The sequence below is a fragment of the Dendrobium catenatum genome, unplaced genomic scaffold (genome assembly GCF_001605985.2).
Source record: "Dendrobium catenatum unplaced genomic scaffold, ASM160598v2 fragScaff_scaffold_1593, whole genome shotgun sequence".
NCBI classification, from domain to species: Eukaryota; Viridiplantae; Streptophyta; class Magnoliopsida; order Asparagales; family Orchidaceae; genus Dendrobium; species Dendrobium catenatum.
The window spans coordinates 1,030,796-1,054,813 of record NW_021320055.1 but is presented as its reverse complement, the minus strand read 5'-3'; the positions used below and the strand labels follow the sequence as shown (position 1 = coordinate 1,054,813).

Here is a 24,018-nt window from a genome sequence, read left to right as displayed (position 1 = left end):
TTTTAGCTCAAAACATACTGATAAAGATGAGATAATATATATAATTCAAGTATTGTGCACTACAACAACAACAACAACATCAAGCGATTGTCCCACTACGTACGGTCGTCTACATAAATCATTTTTCTCCATTATGTCCCGTTAGAAGTCAGATTCTTGTTTAAATATAATAAAGAAAGATCATTTCTAATATTTTCTAACCAAATATTTTTAAGTTTACCTCTACCTTTCTTAATATAAGTCAAATCTATAACTCTACTTTTCTAACCGGGTCATCGGAAGGCTGCCGTTTTATGTGATCAAATCATCTAAGACAACTCTCTCTAATCTTATCTTCCACTGGAGCTACTCCAACCATTTCACAGCAATAACAATATCATCATCATCTTTTTTCTATGTATATAAAAGACATGCATATCATGCCTTCCCATCCACAGTTCAACATTTTCCTGGCAAGTCCATAATTCATGGAGCTCAGCCTCTCATCTTTCCTCCTATACTTTTCCCTCTCCTCTCTCCTTCTCAAACTCTCAGCTCAAACAGAAAATACTGCCCTCCCGGGCACCATCGAGCGCGCCGTTAAGCAGCAAGTTCTCGTCGCCATCCCGCCCGGCGAGCCGGCCACCTTACCACCATTCCTCACTTCCCCTACAGGTGATGAAAAAAGGCTAAGGATGGGTTTCAAAGCAAATTCAAGTGCTCTGAATCACATGTTGATGTGTTTTGTATCAAGATATTTTGATATTAGGGAATATAATATAATAGATTAATTAATAAGTAGTTAAGATGTTAGGGATCTTAGAGACAAAATCTAAAATGAGTACAACTTCAAGCTTTTGTTTTACTACGTGGGGTCGGTTACATGAATCTTTTTTCTCCATTGTGTCCCATTAAAAGTCAAATTCTCGTTTAAATCTAATAAATAAAGATCATTTCTAATATTTTCTAAAGTTTTTTTAGGTCTACCTCTATCTTTTTTAACATAAGTCAAATCTAATACTTCTACTTTTCTAACCGGATCTTGGTTGTCCCCTAATGCAAAATTTCTCCAATCATATCTTGCCACCCCTGTCCGGCAGGCAAGTACGCCGCCTCCTTCCTCCGTACTCCGACGGCTCCTGGCGCCGGTGGCTTCGGCAACGACTTCTGCTACATCCAAGTGACGGACACCGCCACCGGAGAGAGCGTTTGGGAGTCGGAATGCACGCCGGTGAGCACTTCCAACACCTGCTCCCTCGTCTTCTCAGACGACGGACTCGAGATCTTCGACGGGAGCAACTCGGCTTGGAACTCCGACGCGCAGTCCAACGGAGGGAACCCACTGCAGAGCCTGGAGCTGGTGGATGAAGGGGACATGAGAATACGGGATAAAGAAGGGGAGTTGGCGTGGAAGGCGAGCGAGGACCCGCGGAGTAATCAGAGGTGTGGTGAGGCGGGGTCGCCGGGTCTGGCGGCGTCTGTGCCGCCGTTTGCGCAGCCGGCGGGAGGGAATAATGGAATGGTTTTCGGGCAGCAGGCGGGGGGTGGGGCGAGTGGGGGTTATGGGTTTGGCGGGCAGATGGGGGCGGGAAGCGGCGGTGGAAGGAATGTGAGGGTCGGAGTGGAGGTCGGGTGGGTGGTGCTGTTCTGTTTTATGACTTTTTGATCTCTCTCTCTCTCTCTGTCTGTCAATGGAGATGACTGAATTGTACGTTATATTATGCTCCTTATTGATTTCGATCTGCTTTGTCGCTCTCTATCCGCATTAAAAATATTGGGAGATATCATTCACGATGATCATAACTGATAAAAATTTCATTTTTATTTTATGTAATTGCACCATACAATCTGATATTCTTAATGCCATCGATGATGCTTACTAAATGCCTCTGATATTCTTAAAAAATGGATCTTTGATGACTGATTTGGCCATGACATGGTCATGAGAGATCAAGATCTACATAGATTGAAAAAGTTGCTAAAGATTTCGTTTGGAATAGATTTTTATGTTTCTTAAATCAATTTTTTAGTATAAAAATTTTATACTTAAAAAGTTACTTTAATAAACAATAAAAAAACCGTCATACAAATTTTATTTTTTTGCCAATGGAGGAATGTTGGTGATTGTTCAAGAAATCTATGACTACCAATATTTTGAAGAAGAAGAAGAATGTCTCAATAAAATAAGGCAACTTGTTTTTGAATGATACATTGATGACTCGATCTCATCTTGGGCTTCATTTCGGATAATTTTCTTATTATTTTTTAAAATCACTTTTTCTTTCAAAAAAATTTTGCAGTACAAAAAATTTTATACTAAAAATCTATTTTAGAAAGCAGTGCGAAAACTGTTCCAAATGAAACCTTAAATACTTCAGAGTCATTCAAATTCACAAAAGGAAGAAAAAATGAGATGCAAAAAGAGAAAAAATTTAATTGATTATATCCTCATCTCCTCTTTTAACTAACTAATCACCCTAATGAATACTAATTACAACATATTGCAAATTAATTAATTGCATTTTTATGTTATGGGCTCATACTAATGGTTCTGTTTCTATTAATTTGATGAAATTAAGAGCAAATTTTCTCCTTTTTTTTCCTAATTTTATTATGCAAAAAGAATATTACTCTTCTTTTAAATTTGAAATATTTCTCTTTTTTTTTTCAATATATGCAAGACTTTCATACTGAAAATACAAGAAGCTTCCAGCACATTGGAGACAACTTTTTAAATTTTGTATAATGTAAAATAATAAATAAATAAATAAATACTTGAATTGGTTTTTGAGATACTGAAAAGTATTTCTTATAATGCAATCATCACATAAATTTACATCCTAATATATTTATGAAAATTCAATTTACATAAAAGTGGACTGTTTTGCAATAAAAGATTGTTGGGTGATATTAAAAAAATTTCAATGATTGATATTATAGTGCTGATAAAGACTGATGGATGTAAAGAGTTTTACATTTGTGAAATTGAAAGAGATGAAATATAAATCAATATTATAATTTTAGGGTGTTCATAAATGATCTCATATGATAATTTCATATAATTTTAATTATATAATTGAAAAAAAAAATCTATGTCAGAATATTTTAATGAAGATAAGTTTTAAATTTATTAAATTTATTTTAAATAAAATAATTTTAAAAATCAAAATTTAAATTAAGTTTATTTTGAAATAAATCTTACAACTTTAAAAATTACCCTTAACAAATTTTTTGGGGGCAATTTACATGCATAGCACTTAAAATTTAATCATTTATACATTTAATATCTAAATCTTACTATGTATATAATATATTGCTCCACTAACTTCCATTAAATTCCTTAAAAAATTCTTGTGGGATGATGAGGAATCAAGAAAGTTGTAATGTAATATAAGTGATCAATTAATGACACGATCCGAACCCAACTGGAAAAATATGAGTCGGGGTCAAGCGGTTCAACAAATGGGTCAGATTTGGATCATAATTATCAACCAGTCTTAAATACTTGGTTGTAACCTTGGATCGACCCGCACCCCTCATCTTGCAGCTAGCTTCCATATTTGCATCATCGTCTCAGTCCCGTGTCTGCATCCCTGTCAAGCATAATTGTCTCGCATTCGTGCAGTCTTGCTTGCCCACCACTCGCCCCCTCGTTCTCGTCTCATATAGTCACGCTTGCCTATCTCGCATTCTCGCTCTCACATAGTTGAGCTCATCCGGTTGAGCTCACACAGGTCGGTTCGTGCCCAATCAGGTTAGGTTCAATTTAGACAAGCTGAAACAAGGTCGATTCCCAAATTGGATCAGAACTCGACCCAAAAACCGTTTTGACACATTTAAAGGCGAGACGAAGAAGGTCAAATCCCAAGTTGGATCCAATCAACATATTGATAGAATTACTGGCTTGATTTAATGGAGAGATGAAGAATATGCTGTTTTTATTATTATTTAAAATTTTAAATGTTGTATGAATAAATAAAATAATTTTGAACGGTAGATAAATCCCCCAAAATTTTTTTTTTTTTCATACAAATTTTCTTGTGATATCTTCCCAGTTGCTAGTAGACGCAGGTTTTACCATGGCTATCCCATCCTCTTCTCTTACTTTCTTCTTACTCGCCGCTATCGCCGCCGCCGCCGATGCCATTCACTCCAGCGCCATCGACTACGCCGAATCCACCATCGCAGACATCCAATACTCCTTCGCCGACGGTACACTCACCTCCCGCCAGCTCGTTCAATACTATTTAAACCGAATCCACTCCTTCAACCCATACCTCCACGCCGTCATCGAACTCAACCCCGATGCCCTCTACGACGCCGACCTCGCCGACCGCCGCCGCCTTCCCACATCCGGCCTCCTCCACGGCATCCCCATCCTCATCAAGGACAACATCGCCACCCGCGACCGCCTCAACACCACCGCCGGATCCCTCGCTCTCCTCGGCTCCATTGCCCCCCGCGACGCCGGCATCGTCCGTCGCCTCCGCGCTGCTGGTGCAATTATCCTAGGCAAAGCGAGCATGAGCGAGTGGGCTCACTTCCGATCCTTAGACGCGCCCAACGGCTGGAGTGCGCGAGGTGGGAAAGGGCGAAATCCTTACGCCGCGGCAGTGGATCCGTGCGGGTCGAGCAGCGGATCGGCGATCGCTGCTGCGGCGGGGATGGCAGCGGCGACTATCGGGACGGAGACGGACGGATCGATCATCTGCCCGGCGGCGGCGAACTCGGCTGTGGGGATCAAGCCGACGGTTGGATTGACGAGCCGAGCCGGGGTAGTGCCGATCTCACCAAGGCAGGACTCGGTTGGACCGATTGCACGGACGGTGGCGGATGCAGTGGCAGTGCTTGATGTGATTGTTGGGTATGATGAGAGGGACGCGGAGGCAACGCAGGCGGCGGCGACGATAGTGCCGAAGGGCGGGTACCGGCAATTCTTGAAGGAAGATGGATTGGAGGGCAAGAGGGTTGGGATACTTCGCAATGGCTTTTTCAGATTTGCAGAAGGGTCTTTAGAGGAGAAGGCTTTCGCATCGCACTTTGATGTCATGAGGTAAAGCTTCTCCTTCGTTTGAATTTGGAAGGAAGCTAAGAATAGATTGATGAACTTAAATCAGTTGTTGCAGACTCTTCATTAAGTTGCAATCCCTTATTTCTTGCATTTTTCTTCACTAGATATCGAATTTTTGCAGGAAAAAAGGAGCAATCTTGGTGGACAATCTAGAAATATCAAATGTAAGTACCATACTTGATCCATTCCAAAGTGGAGAAGAAGCTGTTCTCTTGGCTGAGTTCAAGCTCTCACTCAATGCTTATCTCTCTGAGCTTGAAATCTCCCCTGTGAGATCTCTTGCAGACATCATAACATTCAACAATGAGCACAAAACTGAGGTAAAAAAAAAACTCTCCTGTGATCTCTTCTCCAACTTCACACTAAGCAATTTAGCAATCTATATACTTAAATCTGAATGCAGGAAAGGATTGAAGAGTACGGGCAGGATGTGTTCTTGGCTGCAGAGAACACAAACGGGTTGGGTGCAGTAGAGAGATTTGCCATTAAAAGAATGGCTGAGCTCTCTGCGGATGGATTGGAGAGGCTGATGAAGGAGAAGAAGTTGGATGCAGTGGTGACCCCAGATTCAAGCGGGGCCTCAATTTTGGCCATTGGAGGCTATCCAGGGATCAGTGTCCCGGCTGGTTATGGGAGCTCAGGGGCTCCTTTTGGCATCTGCTTTGGGGGATTGAAGGGCTCTGAGCCAGAATTGATCGAGATAGCTTATGCTTTCGAGCAGGCCACTAAAGTCAGGAAGCCACCATTGCTGAGTTCACCAGGATTGAAATGGATGCCTGTGGAGGAGAAATGATCATGTGTAGGCTTCATTTGGGACAACTTTCGTACTGCTTTGTAAAACGGTTTTCTAGTAAAAAAATTCAAATTCAAGAAATTTTTGTACTGAAAAGTTGTTTTAAAAAGCAAGAGAAAAGCCGTCCCAAACGAAGCCATAGTTGCATATTCAATAGTGCATCAAATATCAACAGTTGAGGAACTGCAGCAGTTTATAAGGTGATAATTTTGAGAACTCTTAAACTATTACTCTTTATCCTTTACTACTCAACAAATTGACATCAATACTTTCTTTCTGGTGGTTTTTGCCACTCAGTTTCTCTGATCATGTTCACCTATAGTCAAGAAAGCTTTGACCAATTTAAAACTACTATGAGCATTACAAGTTTTTTTCAAGATCAAGCAACTATATTTTATCACATTCTAGCAAATCTGACTATAAAAATTCTAAAAAAATAATTTGTTATCGTAAAAATAAAATTATAAAATAATTGTCCCAAATGATTGGTAGGAGCTTTGCGCATCTACATTTTTTCTCATATTTTTTATGTATCATTTAAGGCATAAGTGTTTGCACATATCATCAGAATTTGACTAAGGCTTTATTTATGGAGACTTTCTTGCTGCTTTTTAAATCAATAAATCAAAAGTATTAATTTTTATGCTAAAAATTTGTTTTAAGAAGCAATAAGAAAGCCGTCACAAACGAGGCCTAAAGCTGTATTTAGGACGGTTTTCATACTACTTTGTAAAACCGTAATAGAGAAAGCAACTTTTTAAAACTGTTGTAGGAAAAAGCTTTCTCGCACAAAATTTTCTTAAAAGTAGCAAAAAAAAAAGTGGTAAAAAAAGATTGTTGTTGCGATCAGAAAAATAAAACAGTAAAAAAATTATAACGAATGAAATATAATAGCTATCGAGTTCGGTTGAAAATTTTAACCAAAGATTGCCATAAGCTTAATGTGTGTAATTGGGCTGTGTATGAAACAACAATATCTGCATTTTTTTTAATTATTATTTTCTTCTAAACATTGAGAAGATGATAATGTTCATATTATGGGACTCCATTTGGCTGAAAGGTATATGGAAGAATTTTATTTCAAGAAGAAAATTATGATTTGGAAGTGCAATCAATGTGCACAACTACCAATCATCTTCTTTGTGTTGAAATCATGAGAAAATTATGCTACCTCTTCTTGCAATGACAACTCAATGAACTTTTTTTATTAGAGTAAATTTGAAGTTTTGGCCTCAGTAATCATGAAGAAACTAGGAAGCAAAACTATCTTATATTAGGATTAGAGTCTGAAACTCATAAGTAAAAACATCGAGGCGTTTTTTGGTATAATTGTTGGAATTTTATTTAAGAAACTTCAAAGTTAAGTATACTCATCCTGGAGCAATTCTATGATGGGTGACTTACTGGGAAGTTACACCAACAGGATAAGACCGTGAGACCTTTACATCTAAGCAGACAATATTTCAATAGTTAAAAATTTGAATGGTTACACAGAGGACCGCCCATTAATGCTAAAAGAAGATTATTACTCGTTTAATTACAAACAGGGAGAGCTGAGCTCTCATTCCAGTCTTAATTAGTTTTGGAACATGGCCTAAAACGTCTAAAAGGAACCGAATGGTCTGTTTAATGGAATTCTTTTCAGTTTTAGTTTTGAATACCTCATTTCCTAAAAATATACATAAAAAAAAGCTTCTTTTTTCATATACACAAGCAGATCATTGTAGTGATGCTTATCTCAATACCCCGCTCCATCCTCTCAGGCATTTTATCAAAAACCTTGCAGCGGCAAACAGGGCAAGAGAGTACCCGCGAGGCAAAGAGCCAGGAATCGATGCAGTGGCGATGAAAAACGTGCTTGCACGCCGGAAGCACCTTCACCTCGTCGCCGACCTCGTAATCCGCCAAGCACACAGCGCAGCTCTCCGGTTCATTAACTCTGGCGCTGCTGCCTGGAGCTGAAGAGGAAGAAGACGAAGGCAAGGAAGCTGCAGGGTGCTGGTAGATATCGACGGCTATGGAGCTGAGATCTGCAAGGCGCTGCTGCGCGGCCTCCGGAGCAGCACGGAATGCGGATGAGTGGAAGGCCACGCCGGGAAAGCGGCGGCTGAGGAGCCAGAGTTTAATGGATTGGAAGGCCATTTCAACTAAGATGTAGAGCATAAGAGAGCACAAGGGGATGGCTATGGAAACGAAAAGGGTTTCGGCCGCTATGGCTTGCGGAGAAACCATGGCGGAATGGGAGAGGAGAAAGCGGCGCCAGCGCAGAGAGGTTTATGGGGGAGGAGAGAGGAAAAAGATGACAGCTTTGTTGATTATGGGAATTGGGAGGTGAATCAGGAAGGGTTTTGGGGAAAGGGTAATGCGTGTTGTACTGCTTTTTCGGTGGATTAATGAGATAGCCGTTGCTTTCCTTATGGGCAATTCGTTTGTATTCATTGTATGGTTTGGGAGAAATTATTTTGTCAATGATGGAGATCAATTAGAATGAATCATATCGGTACTGTGATTCAATACTGTTCGATACTGTTTGATATTAAGTTCGATATTTCTGACGTGATTCATTCTGGTTGATCTTCGAATGTAAAGCTGCATTTGGCCTTCACATAGAATAATTTCTCCTTTTTTGAACAAAGCTAACGGTTAGAATATATATAATTTATGATACAAAATGTGAGGATATAATTATATATATATTTTCTTTTTTATAATGTACGCTTCGTTTGGGACAGCTTTCGTGTTGCTTCTTAAAGCAACTTTATAGTATAAAAATTTTAATTTTTGTTCTAAAAAGCTACTTTAAGAAGCAAGAAAAAAACTGTCCCAAACAAAGCTGTAATCAAATATTTACATTTCAAGAAAAATAAAAGTTTTTTTTAAGACTTGGGCTTAAAATTGGCTATGTAAACTTTATCAAAAATAGCAATGCAAGCTTAAAAAAAAAAGATCTGATAGCCATAATCAGGTTATAGGTGATTCTATCATTAATATTTGTTTTTTGTGACATTAAGTCAATTAAGACAAACTCACATAAACATATACGTAAAATTCGAATTCAACACCTCAAAATTGATAGTCAAAACTTCTAACCTACAGATCAAAATAAACTAAATACTCTATGATTTGTTGAAGTTATTTCAGCTATAGATTATTACTTCGTCTGAAATAACTTTTTTATTGCTTTTTAAAACTCTAATTTCTATACTAAAAATGTTTTAAAAAACAATAAAAAAATTATCCCAAACGAAACCTATATCTATAAAGCTATTTTTATTTTATGAATTTGATAGAAGAATCTTTATGCATCTTAAAGTAATCCAATAATAGTGTGAATTTATTTGAAGGATATAACATTCCTACTTAAAGGTACAGATCCACCACTAATCATGAAAGTAAACAGACAATTTAAATTAATCTTTCGTAAAAATTAGACTCTAGCCATGATAAATTGTGCTCACATTTCCCACTCATTTGAGCTTAATTTGAACTAACCAATCAGGCCCAAGCTTAATTAAAGAAGATTTGGCAAATGCATTCGACGTGCGAGATTTGGATTTGCCGCCCACGAGCTGCTCAACTAGCTGCCAGCAGCGGCCTGTTAGAGCTCGAGCTCGATAAGCCGTCGAGCTCGACTCGTCGAGCCTGTTATCGAGTCGAGTCCGAGCTGACTCGCGAGTCGGCTTGACTCGTTTGCACCCCCAGCGGAGTAAGCACACCATCCGAACTCCAATTAAACAAAGAAACTTGGATTTTTTTTCTTTGTCTTCTACAAAGTGTGTGTAGAGAGAAAATTCAGATATCTTCACAATGATTAGAGTCCTACCGAAAAGTTGTGTTCAGACTCCACATGTAATAATCTCTCGTAAATACGAGGATTAAACTCCGGAGACAATAATAACACCCATCATGGAAAGCTAAAGTGGAGCAACAGGAGAAAGTTGCAACCAGGGATGCCACTCCTGTAGACTCCAAACACCATGAGAACATCAACATAAGCCACACTAATGTTTTGGATTGCGTATGGATTGTCCATCATCATCAAGTGCTTAGTTATTCATACTGGTTCACTAATGCAATCCTACTAGCTCAAAAGCAAATCTATGGCGCTCTATGTCACCTAAAGAGCAGCTTTCAAAACAACTGGAATAAATAAGCCTCACTACAGATTACCATTATCGCAAACTTGCACAACTCAACAGAAGGAAAAATGAAGCCTTAAAAAGAAACAGGAATCACCGCATATTTCCCTCACGCAAGACATCTACCATGTCAAATATTCTTCTTTTGTCAGTCTTGGACTTGATCTGCAAGTGAACAAAATCATAGATTACTGAAGTTTCCTAAGGGTTCATTTGGTTCATTATGTTTTCAGTCATTTTTGAAGAACAAAATTTGCTAACTTCAAGCAACCAGATGAGTTCTACAGAGAGAACATAATTTGACAAGTAACAGTGAAAAGGGTGAAGAGAAAGATCAATTGACCTTCTTGGAAAGAAATATGGCAGCATCAATGGTGCCCTCGGCATATATTGAGCGACCGCAAACATTGTGCTGGAACTCGAAAGAAACGCTGATGAAAGCAAGCGAAGAATTTGTAGGTAGACTGAAACAGACTATGGAACTTTCAGTAAAGCTGATTTTAGGGATGGTATGCTTACGTGTCGTCGGGCGAAGTGAGATGGTACATATGAAATGCATGACCTTCGAGATGCTCTTCAGGAACACCCACCATCTCAAGTTGTTTCTTAGGGTCTCTGATCATTTTTATCTATCAATAAGAGTAAAAACTAAGATTCATAAGCAAAGTAACTCAACATTCTATAGATAACAGGGGCGGAATCAGCCTTTCCTTTTAGGGGGAGGGGGAATTTTCATATAAATAGATAAAATTATAAAAAATAAAATAAAATGAAGACATAATTCAAAGCAAAATCTCATATTTCATTATGATAGATAAATTGAAAATTATTACAAGCTTATTAATCTATTAAGTCCTAGAAAAGTATAAATTGAAATAAATGAAGGCATGATTTGTTCGAAATTTTTGCGCTTATGTTAGAGTGATTACGGGTGGTTAGTGCAAAAGGGGGGCAAAGTAAGAGGCTTAAGGGGGGAATAACTTAAATGCACCTCTTTTATAATTAATTTTTTTTTAAGGGGGGCAATTCCCCCCTGACACCTAGTTGATAACAATCATTTATGTATGCTCATTAAGCTGTTGCAATAATGTAACTTAACCTACAGAAAAAAAGATCTTGCTACTGCACTTGGGCTCGGAGGCCCGGGCTCAGTGGAATCAAATGCCCCAAAAATAAAGCAAATAAAAAAGAAATGAACAGTAGCAACGATAAGAATGCGTCGCCTTCTGCAATTTACATGCAGGCAATGAAAACATACACTCTAAACCATTCATCAAGATTTTCCATTCTTGTATGGCATAAGTGGTATTGTCAAACATGGTGGGTGAAGGATAAAACAAAAGAAATGAGGGCAACTTCATAACCTGTCTTCATGAATGAAGCCCTATATCACTGATCCACTTAACTAGTAGGTTAGACTTAACAGAAATTATATAGTCACCCAACTAACCTTATTCACGTCAAATGAGACACCCAGCTTCTGAAAGCAAGAAATAACAGCTTTAGCTGTACCAGATGTATCTAGCTTGCCTGCTTGATGAGATTCCATCACCTGTTAAATATGCAATCGGTCACAAAAATTAACAAGAGTGTATAAAGAAGAACAACAGCTGTGGACAAAAGAAATCATTCAAGACATGAAGACAAAGAACTCTAGCATTTACGAAAGATTACATATTTTAATGAAAATAACCTTCACATTCCAGCAGTCATACTTCAAAGTTCTTGAAAGAAAAGTAGCTTAAGAATGTCTAAAGAAAATGGCCCTATTGATTTTTATCAGAATCCAAACTTGATAAAATTTAAGGAGATTTTTCTGTTTTAGCTAAATTTGAATAGGTGTGCAAAAAAAAAAGTGTCCTCAAGAATTTCAATTCTTATGTATTTGAAAGAATCAAATATAGATAAGACATCGCCTTAGAAGAACAGAAACCCTTCCAAGCATATGTGATTTCTGGAATATAATCACTTCAATGATGTGGAGCAAAAATAATCTTGATAGGCTTTCAATTCTCCTATAATCATGCAATGTATCAAAAAATCATGGTAGACATGTCTAGAGAGTTTTATAAAATGGTAGATGAAAGGTGACTCCAAAAGGAAAAGGCCTTGGCATGAAACAGTAATCATGGCTATTTGAAAAAGTTAAAAACAGATACAATCTTGCAAATACTAACAAGTAGAAAGACCAAATTTTGACATAAATCCAGTTTCTCCTATGATTGGTGAAGAGAAAATTTTAAAACTAGTGTAAATTAGTAAAACCTGTAATGAATAGCCTGAAAACGCTCCAGGAAACTGCTCAGCCATTAATTCCATAGCTGCAAGAAATGCAACAACCTACTCAAAGAAGAAAAGTTTAGTGAAAATCTCATCGACACAGAAAGAAAAGTAAAGGTCAGAAAATTATTCTATTGATTTTGAGAACTTTTAGACTGACCTGTTTCCCCATCTGTGGAGAAATTACTGCATAAACATTGGCATCTCTTACTGTCTTATACAACAATTCTCTGTCTCCTCCTGTAGTGCCCATGACAAATGGCAAGCCTAATTTACAATAAAGTTCAGCATTTCCTGCAGAAATAAATATATGAACTCAGACTGAGTCACGCCTGAGCATGAGTTTGTACATTAATGGAGTATGTCTGCATTGCTGAGGAACACAAACACACCACTTGAAGAATTCTGACTATGTATAAAAGAACATTAATGCTATTGCCAGTTATTCAATTTAACAACATTAATATAGCATCTGAAAGAGAGGTACTGTGGGGATGGTATTGATGCCAATGCTCTAAACAAGAAGCTCCAAACAATGATAAGAATGATCAGCTTATGACTGCAAATATCATTGTTAGAGATAACAACACTCTGGACATCAATTCTAGCCTTTTAGACTAAGGCTCCGTTTGGGACGGCTTTCTTACTGCTTCTTAAGATGGCTTTTTAGTTCAAAAATTAAAATTTTAATACTAAAAAGCTGTTTTAAGAAGCAGTAAGAAAGCCGTCCCAAATAAAGCCTAAAATAGTCATCAAAACAATGCTACCACTGTAGCTCAAATTAATGACGTGGATTAGGAAAATTATCTTGGTAAAGACAAACATGAATCTCTAGCTCAAGAGATAGTTGAAACTGTGGTTCTCATGCTAGAGTTGCTCATATAAGTTCCTTCGTGTCCCTTGATCTCATTCCATCTCCTCCTACATATGCTAGTGATTGAGCAAATAGCCAGGATGTGGGTGATGAGGTCCCACCAATTCCATGCCTCATATCACGACGAATACTTCGCTTGGTGGTTCCTCTTTGGTAGACAATGATGTTGCGGGTGGCATTGGTGGTATTGGCATCGGCGGCCAGCTCATGTTCAATTGCCTAATATGGAGTTGAATGCTTTTGTTAGAAGCTATTCTCAATCGTCTTTTATTGTTGTGGGTGCTTTCGGCCATATATCAAATTTTAGCAATTTGGCAGGGTTGGGTAGTTCGAACTTTTGGGTTGATTTTGATTCCATGGATGAACAAAATGATGATTTATCTTATCATCCTCTTGGTCATGCTCAAGAGGAAACTTAGACAGTACATCACTTTGTTGAGTAAGCTATTATGACTCACATATAGACAAAATGATTGGGAATAATCAATACTTTATAAGCACCCATTCTTCAACCAAATACTGTATAGATAAAAGTAGGTGTATTAAGGGAAGGCACTATTGGGTGACAAATGATGGTATTGTTAGCCCAAATGACTTTCTAAGGCCATGATAAGGCTTAAAAGTGAGCCCCATCCAAGGCTAGGGCAATAGTAGAAACCGCATTCATGTAGCTACCACTGATAATGATACTTACATAAATTGTCACCACTTTAAAATAAGTTTGAAAAATATTGGTGTGTTTCTCGTCAATTTTGGCTTGCAGGATAGTCAATACACATAGTTACATTACCAGATATGAGGCATCCATATAGAGACTCCTATGGAGACAGATACTAGCAAAATGGCCAATTTTGTTATATGTGAAGCAAGTGATTCCAAAGGTTTTGGAGCTAATAACCCCAAATTTAGATTTTCCTTTAAAATCCGAAGTTCCCTTCAGAGATACAAAAGTGTTGAGGGCTGATTTTTGGAAGTACTTTTCGATGGAGGAAACCTCTGAGGAAGAGGATGAATATACTGCTCCAATTGAAGGTTATTTGGAATGATTCCTCAAGAGTGAAGATATTTCAAGCCAACATTTCCCAATGGATGTTAGAATACAACCAGCAACAAAATCTAATTATGGTGACCCAAGAATCTTTTATGACGTCCTATTATATCATTAACTCACTAAAACAAGTCATATAAGGGGTCTCGAAAGACCGTCAAATGTGTCTTAGCATAGTCAATTACTCTAAAAATCGATCATTAAATATTAAAATAAGGTATTTTTCTTTGAGTCGCTTCTTTAGTTCATCCCAAGAACCAAATAGTGGTTGTCAGAACCTTTGATGGTGTCCTTTGAAGTTCACCTGGGGCTATAGATAGCCCTGTTAATGAACTTATCATTATGGTTACAATCATTACTCCCTTTGACAGAATGAAATTGGTCATAACCTCGGGAAGGCCCCACAAATTATGAGAAAATTGATTCTGCTGGAATTGATGATGATGGAAAAATATCTTAAGATAATTAAGTAGGAGTTTGAAGAGAATTACAATGAAGACAAGTTTTTGTATTTATTCTACTAAACCAACTACAAGTTCAAAAGTCAAACGACAACAAAAATACAAGTAACTTGCAAATGAAAAGATCTTAATATATTAATTCTAACAAAATCCTACACCAATTAAATGACACAAATATAGATGAAAGTCCTAGATAAGATATCTAGAGAAAAAAGAAGATGAGGTATTGAAATAACAATACCCAGACAATAAAAAAACTGCTCTTACAAACAGCCCTCCATTGTATTAGCAACATTCCTAACCTTGGATGTCCTTCTCCAAGGGAATGCAACGCATTCACTAAAGAAGCCCTTCACTCCAGTAAAGAGCACACAATAACAAGAGTAAGTGGAAAAACTCAATCTTTATTTATAAGAAAGTACAGTATATGATTAGTGACTCACTAATTATAGCAATAAGGAGGAGGATACCAAAAGGTAGAATAACAAAAAAAGGAGGAGAGGAGTGGTCAACCACTTAATGTTTGATAGGGAATGCCATAAGTCATCGAAAAGGAAGGGGGGGGGGGGGGGAAAGAAAACAGGGGGGGGGGGGGGGATGAAGTCAAACAGGTGGTCGAGAAACCAAGAGTTGGATTGGTGGAAATTGCATGGGACAAAAAATATTGTAGTAGGAGAGAGAGGGAGTAACTGACCAAGGCATGAAGGAAGAGAATATCTTAATTCTTGGCACAATAGCACCTAAAACCTAATAACACAAACTAACATGAATCATGACTGAAAATGACTAAAATACATCAAAAAGACTTAAAATATATGAAAATAACATTAAACTAGTAATACATAAAAATCAATCAATACATGAGAATATCCCAAGTTAAACCAAAGAGTATTCGATAGAATGATTATTATGGCTCTGAAAAAGAAGTGATGGCTTCTTACTCTACTTCAAATTGTCTTTAGCTTTTATTTTGTTTTTTGTAGTTGTACTATTGGGAATCTATGAATTATAATTGTACTACTTAACTCTAGTTTTCTATATATATATATATATATGAGCCCAAAACAATGTTAAAACTTAAAAAGGTGTGGGTGCATGGAGAAAGGAGAGGATAGAGAGATAAGTAAATTGTTTACTATTCACTGCATCTGGAACTGTATAATCAACCACAATAACATTGGGATATTCATTATAGATGGAAGAAAGGACATTCTCTCTGTCAGATGGACCATGGATCATAATCTCTACATTGCCAACTTGTAAAGTTCTATTTGGCTTCTCCGAATTGCTGAATGTTACAGGAACTAATTGGAGGCCCGCACAAACAGCTGCATCAGCAACTGCCCTACCCATTCTTCCAGTGCAACCATTTACCTGGCAAGTTTAAATGATATGATTAAGAAAGAGATGAACATATTGATCAACAAAAAGGTTATGGATGGATGAAATGCTATTTTTTCACATAAATTCATCATACTTATAAGATACTAATAGTATCAACCAAATTCCTAGTTTTCTTTTAAACTTTCCCTAAACATTTCCAATGAAAAGCATATCGAAATTTGATACTTCCAAGTAGAAACAATTCTAGAAAAGTTCCTTCTCTTATGCATTAATTGAATCCAAAACTATGATAATTAAGAAACCATGCTTGGTTTTAAATACATTGACTGACATAAGACAAAATATACTAGAAGCAGTAAAAATAAAATGTAGAAGTGAATGGTCATAGATTTGAAAGAAAAATTAGGAGATTGAATATAAAGGAATGGCTAAAAAAAATAGATGGCATAATAGGGATGAGAAAGCAATATTCAAGAAAAACACTAACTTAGTAAACTAAAATACAATGTAATTAGTGAGCTTTTAGTATTTTCATGAAGAGTTATTTAGCATATGTACATGGTTCCAAAATGACTTCTTGTAAGAATTTAAAAAGCGATTTAAAAAGCGATCTTCACAATATGCATGCATGAAAGGTGAAAAGTTGTGCTTGAATTAAAATTATAATATGAAAAGTTGAGAACTTAACGAGATAAATGGCAAGTTGATAGACAAAATGCAGGCAAGTTGCAGTAGCTCAAATTTGCTAATCAGAGTCATGATTATCAGCAGCATGTGACCAACTAAAAATAACCAAAGAAAAACTTGAGCCCTCCAGCACTCCTTCCAGAATGCAAGCAAATTGGTTGCTAAAACCCTCCCGCTCCAATTCAATCATTCAAAGCTACAGAAACCCTATCACCAAAAATCTCATAAACCCTAACACAGGGAATGCTAAAAAGACTAACAATAAACGACCACAAAGGCACCACATAAGCTGAAAAATCGCATTTTTTTGGAGCTAACACCGTCCACCAATCCGCAGAAGATTATACCCTACCAAGATTGGAAAAGAGACGCCTGAGTGTTCGGTGGATGGAGCTTTAACGAGGCTTGGAGCAGCAGAAGCTCTGAAAATGGTATCGATGGGCTTCGCATGGCAGCACCTGCTCTTACCAAACAAGGAGCAGCGCTGCCTCGTACTTCCCCGAGAGAAAAGGGTAGTATCGAGGCCAAGCGAAGTCATTTCTCGAGGATATCGCTCGCTGAAAGCTTCAAAATTAGGTTTTGATGCTTGTCCTTGGCCCCGGAAGTTGGAGCAGCGGCGGCTCCGCGGCACCCGCTTACGAGCCCCCGAATGTATCAGTACAGTTCGATAACAGCAATTTGCAATAACTTTGTGGGAAGAAAAAAAAAAGGTTCGCTAAAAATTAATACAGAATTTACTAATTTAGTGTTTTATAATATTTATTTATTTTATAACTAAAAAAATTGTAGAATTTGAAGCAATTTTTGAATTTGGAACTTTCTAAATTAAACCATTCAAGCTCCGTTCAACAAGTTTATAGTAGAAATGAGTATTTCAATAAGAAGAGCCCAAAAATATCATAATACGAGTTCAAATGAGCCCAAATCAAACATTATAAAAAATTTATGATATAGTTTAAGGGCTAACGATATGTAGGGGTGTGTCAATTCGGGTCAGCGGGTCGGGTTCGGGTCGAACCTGAAACTGACCCGGCACTGTTCGGGTCAACCCGAACCCGACCCGTTTTTAAAAACGAGTCAGGTTTCTTGACCTGAACCTGACCCGATTCAGGTCCGGGCACCCGACACTAATGACCCGAATTTGATCTAAAATTGCTAATTTTCGGGTCAAAATCGGGTCAAAATGGGTCGACCTTGGGTTTTCGGGTCAAATATGAGTTTTCGTGTCACTTTTCGGGTCAATTTCGGGTTGCTGGGTCAACCCGAACCCGACCCGATTTTTAAAACGGGTTGATTTGTTCAACCCGAACCCGGATTTTTCTGGGTCAGGTTTGGTTCGTGTTTCGGGTCGTGTCAAAAATTGACATCCCTACCGATATGTGAGTCTAATGTGTTTATATTCATAAGAAGGTTCTCAACAAAAAGAATCTAACGAATACAATATCATTCAATTTCACATCATTAAGTTATAAGTCTAAAAAATAATCTATGATCAAGAGGATCAACACAGAACATCAAATGAGTATTTAAAAATTTTGGCAAAAATTAAAAAAAAAATAACTCCAAAAAATTATAAAGAGGATCTAAAATTGGAAAAAAGCTTTAAAATCAAAAGAATTTTAGACTGATGATTGACATCGACGATCATAGCAAGCCCATACCCTTTTCTCTATGCCCTTCATTAACAAGCCTTCAAACCCACATAAAAAAAAAAAAATTAAAAAAAAAGCCTTCAAAGCCACACAGATCATGAATCTTATCATGGCCTCCATTAACAAGCTAGCCATCTGCAGAATAAGATTCCCTTCTAATATGTAAAGAAGAAGAAAAAAATCTAAACTGAAAGCAGGTCTATAACTTCATGGCGTTTCTGACCATGAAAAAATACATCCAGACTATCCAGTTAACCTAATCAGTTATATTAATTAGATTTGTCATGGCCTAGGCATCAATATAGCTAAAGATTTTCTACTTTCTAAAATAATTTTTTAGTTCAAAAATTTGTTGAACTAAAATTTTTTGTACTAAAAAATTACTTCAAAAAACAATAAGAATGTAATCCCAAACAAAACCTTAATGCATGAGTTGTACACAATGCAGTATCCATAATCAAAGCAGAAAGTTCAGCATAAACAAAAGATGGCATCCAAATAAAATAGAGTGAGCAAACTATAGGATTCCAAAAGATAATTTCCTCCCTTTTAGAGGCACCGAAAGGATGCTGCTGGCGGGTCAGAATGCAAAAGGTACGATCACACTGTCCCGTATGACAAAATGGTCGTAGGCCTTTACATTCTATGCAAGCAGGTCAATATGAGAACAAATAAGATTGTACATACGATTAACCATGAAAGACACATATAAGTTTCCGTGGAATTGAAAAATGTCCACCACAAGACACTAGTTTCCTCTCCAGGATCCCCTTAAGCACAATCATGCACATAATTAGCCTCTCCATGACCAAGATAAGATTTTATATGTAATTCCTAAATTAAATACAAGCATTCATTCTTTTATAATCACCAAAGTTCTTTTAACAATAAATTTGAAAAACTTTATGCTTGCAATCAGTCTTCTCACACCGCCTAAACCTAAAACAAAAATAAAATAAGGAACATGATGTGAGCACGTAGAAAACTTTGAATTAAATATGCCTGAACTAAAATTTTCCAAACAAAATAAATCTCAAATCTCTGATATCACAGCACTAAGAAGAAATATGAGATATGGATTCCTCCTGAACACAACACAAGCATTTTGAAGCCATCTGGAAACCCAATTCCTCCAACCTTACCAACCTTACATCAATAGTTACATCATTCTTCAGAAGTCTCCAACAGAAATAAATAAATAAAGGTATATTTCTGTGCCAAATAATTTAATTGAGAGAAAAATAAACCTTGCTAAAAAACTCTAAAATCTAATTATCTTAAAAATAATGGAATGAAGAGAGGACACTTGAGTAGAGCATAAGAAAAAGCAGAACTGGACAGCGCCAACTATTATTTTCTATAAGATTTTGCTATGGTAGATGATGAGTTATTTGCACAAAGTTTAACATACAAATAAAATGGTCTCACAAGATGCACAAGAGATTTTACTTGAAAAACTCAGGAAGAGAAAATTTATGGGATATGACCTAATAAAACAAATTATTTGACTTTTACAAGAATCTGCCTTCTAAAAAACTAGAAAAGGCAAGATTAAAAATTATAAACTGCTATGCTATTCCTCAATCAGAGTAGTGGGAAATGTCAGAGGAATAAAAAGGAGTGATGGGAGCCAGTATCAGCCAACGGTTCGCAGTTGGGTGAAGGCGAATGTCGGTATTAGTCAAGCAATAGTGGACGTTGTTGGTCGGCGGTGAGCGGGCAATGGTGTTCGCTGATCGTTTTAGCTGTGGAAATTAGAAAGTAAAGAAACTTTAGCAGATTGACCAACCATAGATGTAAAAATGGCACATACTTGCATTTTACAAAAGAAACAAGAAAATAGATAAATAGATTGGCTATAGTTGGAGACTGTTACCTAAAATAAAATGTTCCATTAACTCAGTGAATAGCTCAAGTATGCGGTTTGTCCCGAGAAGACTGATATTTGAGCTGAAAGCACATTATTGGCAATATTGAAGTGCTTCAAAGCACCATTGAGAAGGAATAATCATCTTCCAAGTGATTGACTTAGTACCTCAAAATATCATGCAAGTTCTCTTTCAAAGGTGAATTTGTAGAAGTTTCTACTGAAGGAACCACATTATCCACTTCTATCCAGCTTGTAGCGTACTCTTTTCTCATTCCTTTCTCCTGCAAGGAATGTCTCACATTTTCCACTGACATCCACTTCCCATCCTCTGCATATATATTAGAGAGTAGAACATAAGAACCAGAAGACTGTGGCCCCAACTCCAAAAGTCGCTGAGCAATTTGCTCTCCAAGCAGTAAATTTCCATGTATCTTACAAGCTCCAAGCAATGCATTCCAAGCTCTTGAACTAAATTTACAGGGTTCTTTACCCAAACACTCCATTGCTTCCTCGAATCGACCAGCCCTTCCCAAAAGGTCCACCAAGCAAACAAGATGATTTTCTTCAGGTACAATGCCATGTTTCTCAGCCATGGACTCAAAAAATTGCCAACCCTCAAGCACTAGACCTGAATGGCTGCATGCAGTAAGAAGAACAACAAATGTGTTAGAATCAGGCTTGATCTCAATACTAACCATTTCCTCAAACAATTTAATTGCCTCTCTCCCATGACCATGACTACCTACAGCAGATATAATAGTATTCCACATAACTACATCCCTCCTGATGACACTTGAATGACGAAAAACTCGACGACCAGCCTCCAAATCCCCGCATTTGGAGTACATATCAATAAGAGAGCTAAGAACAATCGCATTTGGTTTGAAATGTGTTCTAAAGAGGCGAGCATGTATTTGCTTGCCATGTTTAACTGAAGCAATTGCAGAAGCAGCACAAATACAGCTGCTAAAAGTGAATTGATCAGGTTGAACACCATCATCAACCATAATTCGGAACAAATTCAAAGCTTCAAATGCAAGACCATTGCGTAAATACCCACCAATAAGCACTGTCCATGAGACAGGATTCTTCTCGGGCACCTCATCAAACAGCTGCCGAGCAGAACCCATATCCCCGCCCTTGGCATAGGCAGACACCATTGCAGTCCAAGCAAGAACATCCCTAACAGGAATTTGATCAAACACCTTCCTTGAATCCTTTATTATCCCGTGCTTAGCATAAGCATCAAGGAGCAAGCTCGAAACCACTAGATTGTAAGACCAACCAGCAACCAGAACCTGCCCGTGGGCTTGCAAGGTGAGGCTTTTATCAGCAAGGCTGGCGCAGGCAGTAAGTAGAGCAGAGAAAGTATGAGCATTGACAACGAGGGTGGAGCTACGGAGGCGGGAGTAGAATGCCGCAGCCTCCGCTGCCGCGCCAGTGCGGGCAAGGGCGAGGATGATGGTGTTCCAGGACACGAGGTCCCGATGCGGCATACAATTAAATAGGTTAACAGCATGAGCTATCAAGCCGAGTCGGACGTATCCTGCAAGCATTGTGTTATATGAGAAAACGTTTGGTTGAGGCATTTTGCCGAACAGGTCTTGGGCGCGGTCGGAGCGGCCAAGGAGGAAGTGGAGATGAAGGATTTGATTGGAGAGAAAGGTGTGGGAGGGGTAAACGGGCTTAAGAGCGGTGAAATGGAGAAAGTTGAGGACGCGGCTGGCTAAGGGGAGGGAAGCAGGGGAGTGAAGGCAGTGAGAAAGAAGTAGGGAGAGAGTGCGGGTTGGTGGGCGGAGGCCGTGGCGGGCAAGGAAAGGAAGGACAGAGACGGCATCGGCGAGGCGGCCGGCGGAGATGTGGCGGTTAAGGTCGGCGAGAAGGCAAGGGGAGGCTTTGGCGTGTTGGATGCCACGATGGGGCATCGGCGGCGGTGGCCCGGCAGCTGCACGGCGTTCATCCCTGCATCGGGAAGGAGAAATTGAAGGGTAGATTTTGGCTCAAGATTCGGTGAGGGAGGTAGTTGGAAATTAGCCAGTGACTTGATCAAAAGAATTCAATTGATTTGCTGATGATCGATCGGATTGAGGTGTTAATGATTCAATGATTTGAATTGGATTGAATCGGATCATATAATAAACATTAATTATACTCATATATTATATAATTTATATAATAATGATATCATAATTTATAGATATTTAATAAAAAATTAAACAAAAACATAATATGGAGCATAAAACATACATAATAAATAAATTTATTAATTTAAAATTAAATGCATTCATTTTGTAAGACGAAACAAACAACACGAAAATCGATCTAATCTAAGCCCAAATGATCCCAATCAAGGAATTGAAGCTTATTTTGAATGTTCAAAACATTTATTGAATGGTCATATGATCTTTAAATATTGCATGCTTATAGTCGAAACAAGCGGCTCAAGAAGACAAATCCAACAAGCGTAATATCGCCTAATTCTAGCATCATTTGGGCATATGAATGTTTGACAAACGCTCTATGATTGAGAGGATCAATATGGGACGTTTGATGGAGCACTCCAAAATTATCTTGGATTTTCTTTATATTTATGGAGCATGTCACTTACAAAAATCTATAAATAGACTATTACTCTCTTCATGAAGGGACCTTTGGCTAGAGATGGGAAAGTGTTGACTGGTCCACCGCCCGGCCACCAGACCATGTCCCGTTTGTTAATCGCCATCTAACTTCCATCCGACCATCGACAACCTTTGGACTTCCGACGACCATCTTCTGACCACTGTCATCAATCAACCATGGTACCTCGAACCACCGTCACCTGCTGACTACGACCACGGTCGCACCCCCTACCTCCGACCTCCATCACCCACCAACTACGGTCCCTCCAAACTCCATTGCCCATAGACTATGATCCTCTGACCTCTGTTGTATGCTGACTACCATCCCTCCAACCACCGTTGCCCGAATACGATCCCTCTGATCTCCATCACATCTTGACTATGGTCTCTCCAACCTCGGACGAACACTGACTACAGTCCCTCCAACCATCATTGCATGTTAAGTATGACCCCTCTGACCACTATTGCCCAACTATTGTCCATCCGACCTATGTTGTCCATCAACTACAATCCCTATAACTAGCGTGGCCCAAATATGATCCCACCGATCAAACAAACATGTTAACACTCTCTTGAGAATAACTCTTATATCATTAGATTCTTCGAACTCCCCATGTAATGTGCTATAAGTGATGTATATTTGCTACATCGAGCCAAGACCTTGCCCCAAGGAAGTGCCTCATTTATAATCAACAATAAATACTAGTAAAATCATTTTAACTGGGCTGGCCCCCGTGATTTTTCTCATTTTTATATTTTTTTCAAGTAAAAATCTTGGTGTCTTTTATGACTCTTGCACCCGTCTCTCTTATTTGTATATGTGCTAGATCTTCTTACAAAGCTTAGAGGCTAAACTCTATATATCCCTACCACCGCAAATATTCCAGCCTACATGAAGTATAATAAAATATATCCTATATTTGCATCATAAAAATTATCCCCAAATGTTGACTCTCCAAGTCCCCTTCACCAAAATCCTTCATCCCAAATGCGTCTAAATCATCGAAACCAATTATATCATCTCTATATCCTTCATTATCCACATCACCTTCATCAATAAATAAGAAATCTAAATTAAAAAATGATTTTTAAATTTATCAAAATGATATATTTATATTTAATTATCATCTTACTATATCTTTGTTGAGCTGATGGTATATTTTGTTCTTTAGTAATAACATTGCATCCTCTCTATATAT

General features: G+C 38.0%; 5 protein-coding genes across 7 annotated transcripts; 2 read left to right on the top strand and 3 right to left on the bottom strand.

Moving 5' to 3' along the window:
- The first annotated feature begins 432 nt into the window (after nt 1–432).
- LOC110104287 lies at nt 433–1,645 on the top strand. Its single transcript, XM_020833315.2, has 2 exons — nt 433–654; nt 1,080–1,645. Exons 1-2 carry the CDS (start codon nt 468–470, stop codon nt 1,643–1,645), a joined length of 753 nt encoding a protein of 250 aa, XP_020688974.1. The 5' UTR covers nt 433–467.
- A 2,384-nt stretch (nt 1,646–4,029) lies between these two features.
- Nucleotides 4,030–6,135, top strand: LOC110104322 (probable amidase At4g34880). The gene is made up of 3 exons (XM_020833374.2): nt 4,030–5,032; nt 5,172–5,370; nt 5,454–6,135. Exons 1-3 carry the CDS (start codon nt 4,059–4,061, stop codon nt 5,841–5,843), a joined length of 1,563 nt encoding a protein of 520 aa, XP_020689033.1. The 5' UTR covers nt 4,030–4,058; the 3' UTR covers nt 5,844–6,135.
- A 1,190-nt stretch (nt 6,136–7,325) lies between these two features.
- LOC110104323 (putative RING-H2 finger protein ATL69) lies at nt 7,326–8,401 on the bottom strand. The gene has a single exon (XM_020833375.2). It carries the CDS (start codon nt 8,073–8,075, stop codon nt 7,545–7,547), a length of 531 nt encoding a protein of 176 aa, XP_020689034.1. The 5' UTR covers nt 8,076–8,401; the 3' UTR covers nt 7,326–7,544.
- A 1,241-nt stretch (nt 8,402–9,642) lies between these two features.
- Nucleotides 9,643–17,387, bottom strand: LOC110104316 (probable 4-hydroxy-tetrahydrodipicolinate reductase 1, chloroplastic). Of its 3 annotated transcripts, none has more exons than XM_020833367.2 (8): nt 17,029–17,387; nt 15,782–16,019; nt 12,423–12,556; nt 12,248–12,322; nt 11,433–11,534; nt 10,502–10,611; nt 10,326–10,413; nt 9,643–10,147 (listed from the first exon to the last, which is right to left on the bottom strand). In XM_020833367.2, the coding sequence occupies exons 1-8, from the start codon at nt 17,212–17,214 to the stop codon at nt 10,076–10,078; spliced, it is 1,005 nt and encodes a 334-aa protein (XP_020689026.1). In that variant the 5' UTR covers nt 17,215–17,387; the 3' UTR covers nt 9,643–10,075. The 3 variants fall into 3 exon arrangements, with proteins under 3 accessions (XP_020689026.1, XP_028556604.1, XP_028556605.1); XM_028700771.1 differs by having other exon boundaries at nt 10,326–10,394; XM_028700772.1 differs by lacking the exon at nt 17,029–17,387 and adding an exon at nt 16,678–16,962.
- Nucleotides 17,388–19,750: 2,363 nt separating this feature from the next.
- Nucleotides 19,751–22,316, bottom strand: LOC110104285 (pentatricopeptide repeat-containing protein At2g21090-like). The gene is made up of 3 exons (XM_028700787.1): nt 20,364–22,316; nt 20,205–20,278; nt 19,751–20,073 (listed from the first exon to the last, which is right to left on the bottom strand). The coding sequence occupies exons 1-3, from the start codon at nt 22,121–22,123 to the stop codon at nt 20,006–20,008; spliced, it is 1,902 nt and encodes a 633-aa protein (XP_028556620.1). The 5' UTR covers nt 22,124–22,316; the 3' UTR covers nt 19,751–20,005.
- Between the last annotated feature and the right edge of the window lie 1,702 nt (nt 22,317–24,018).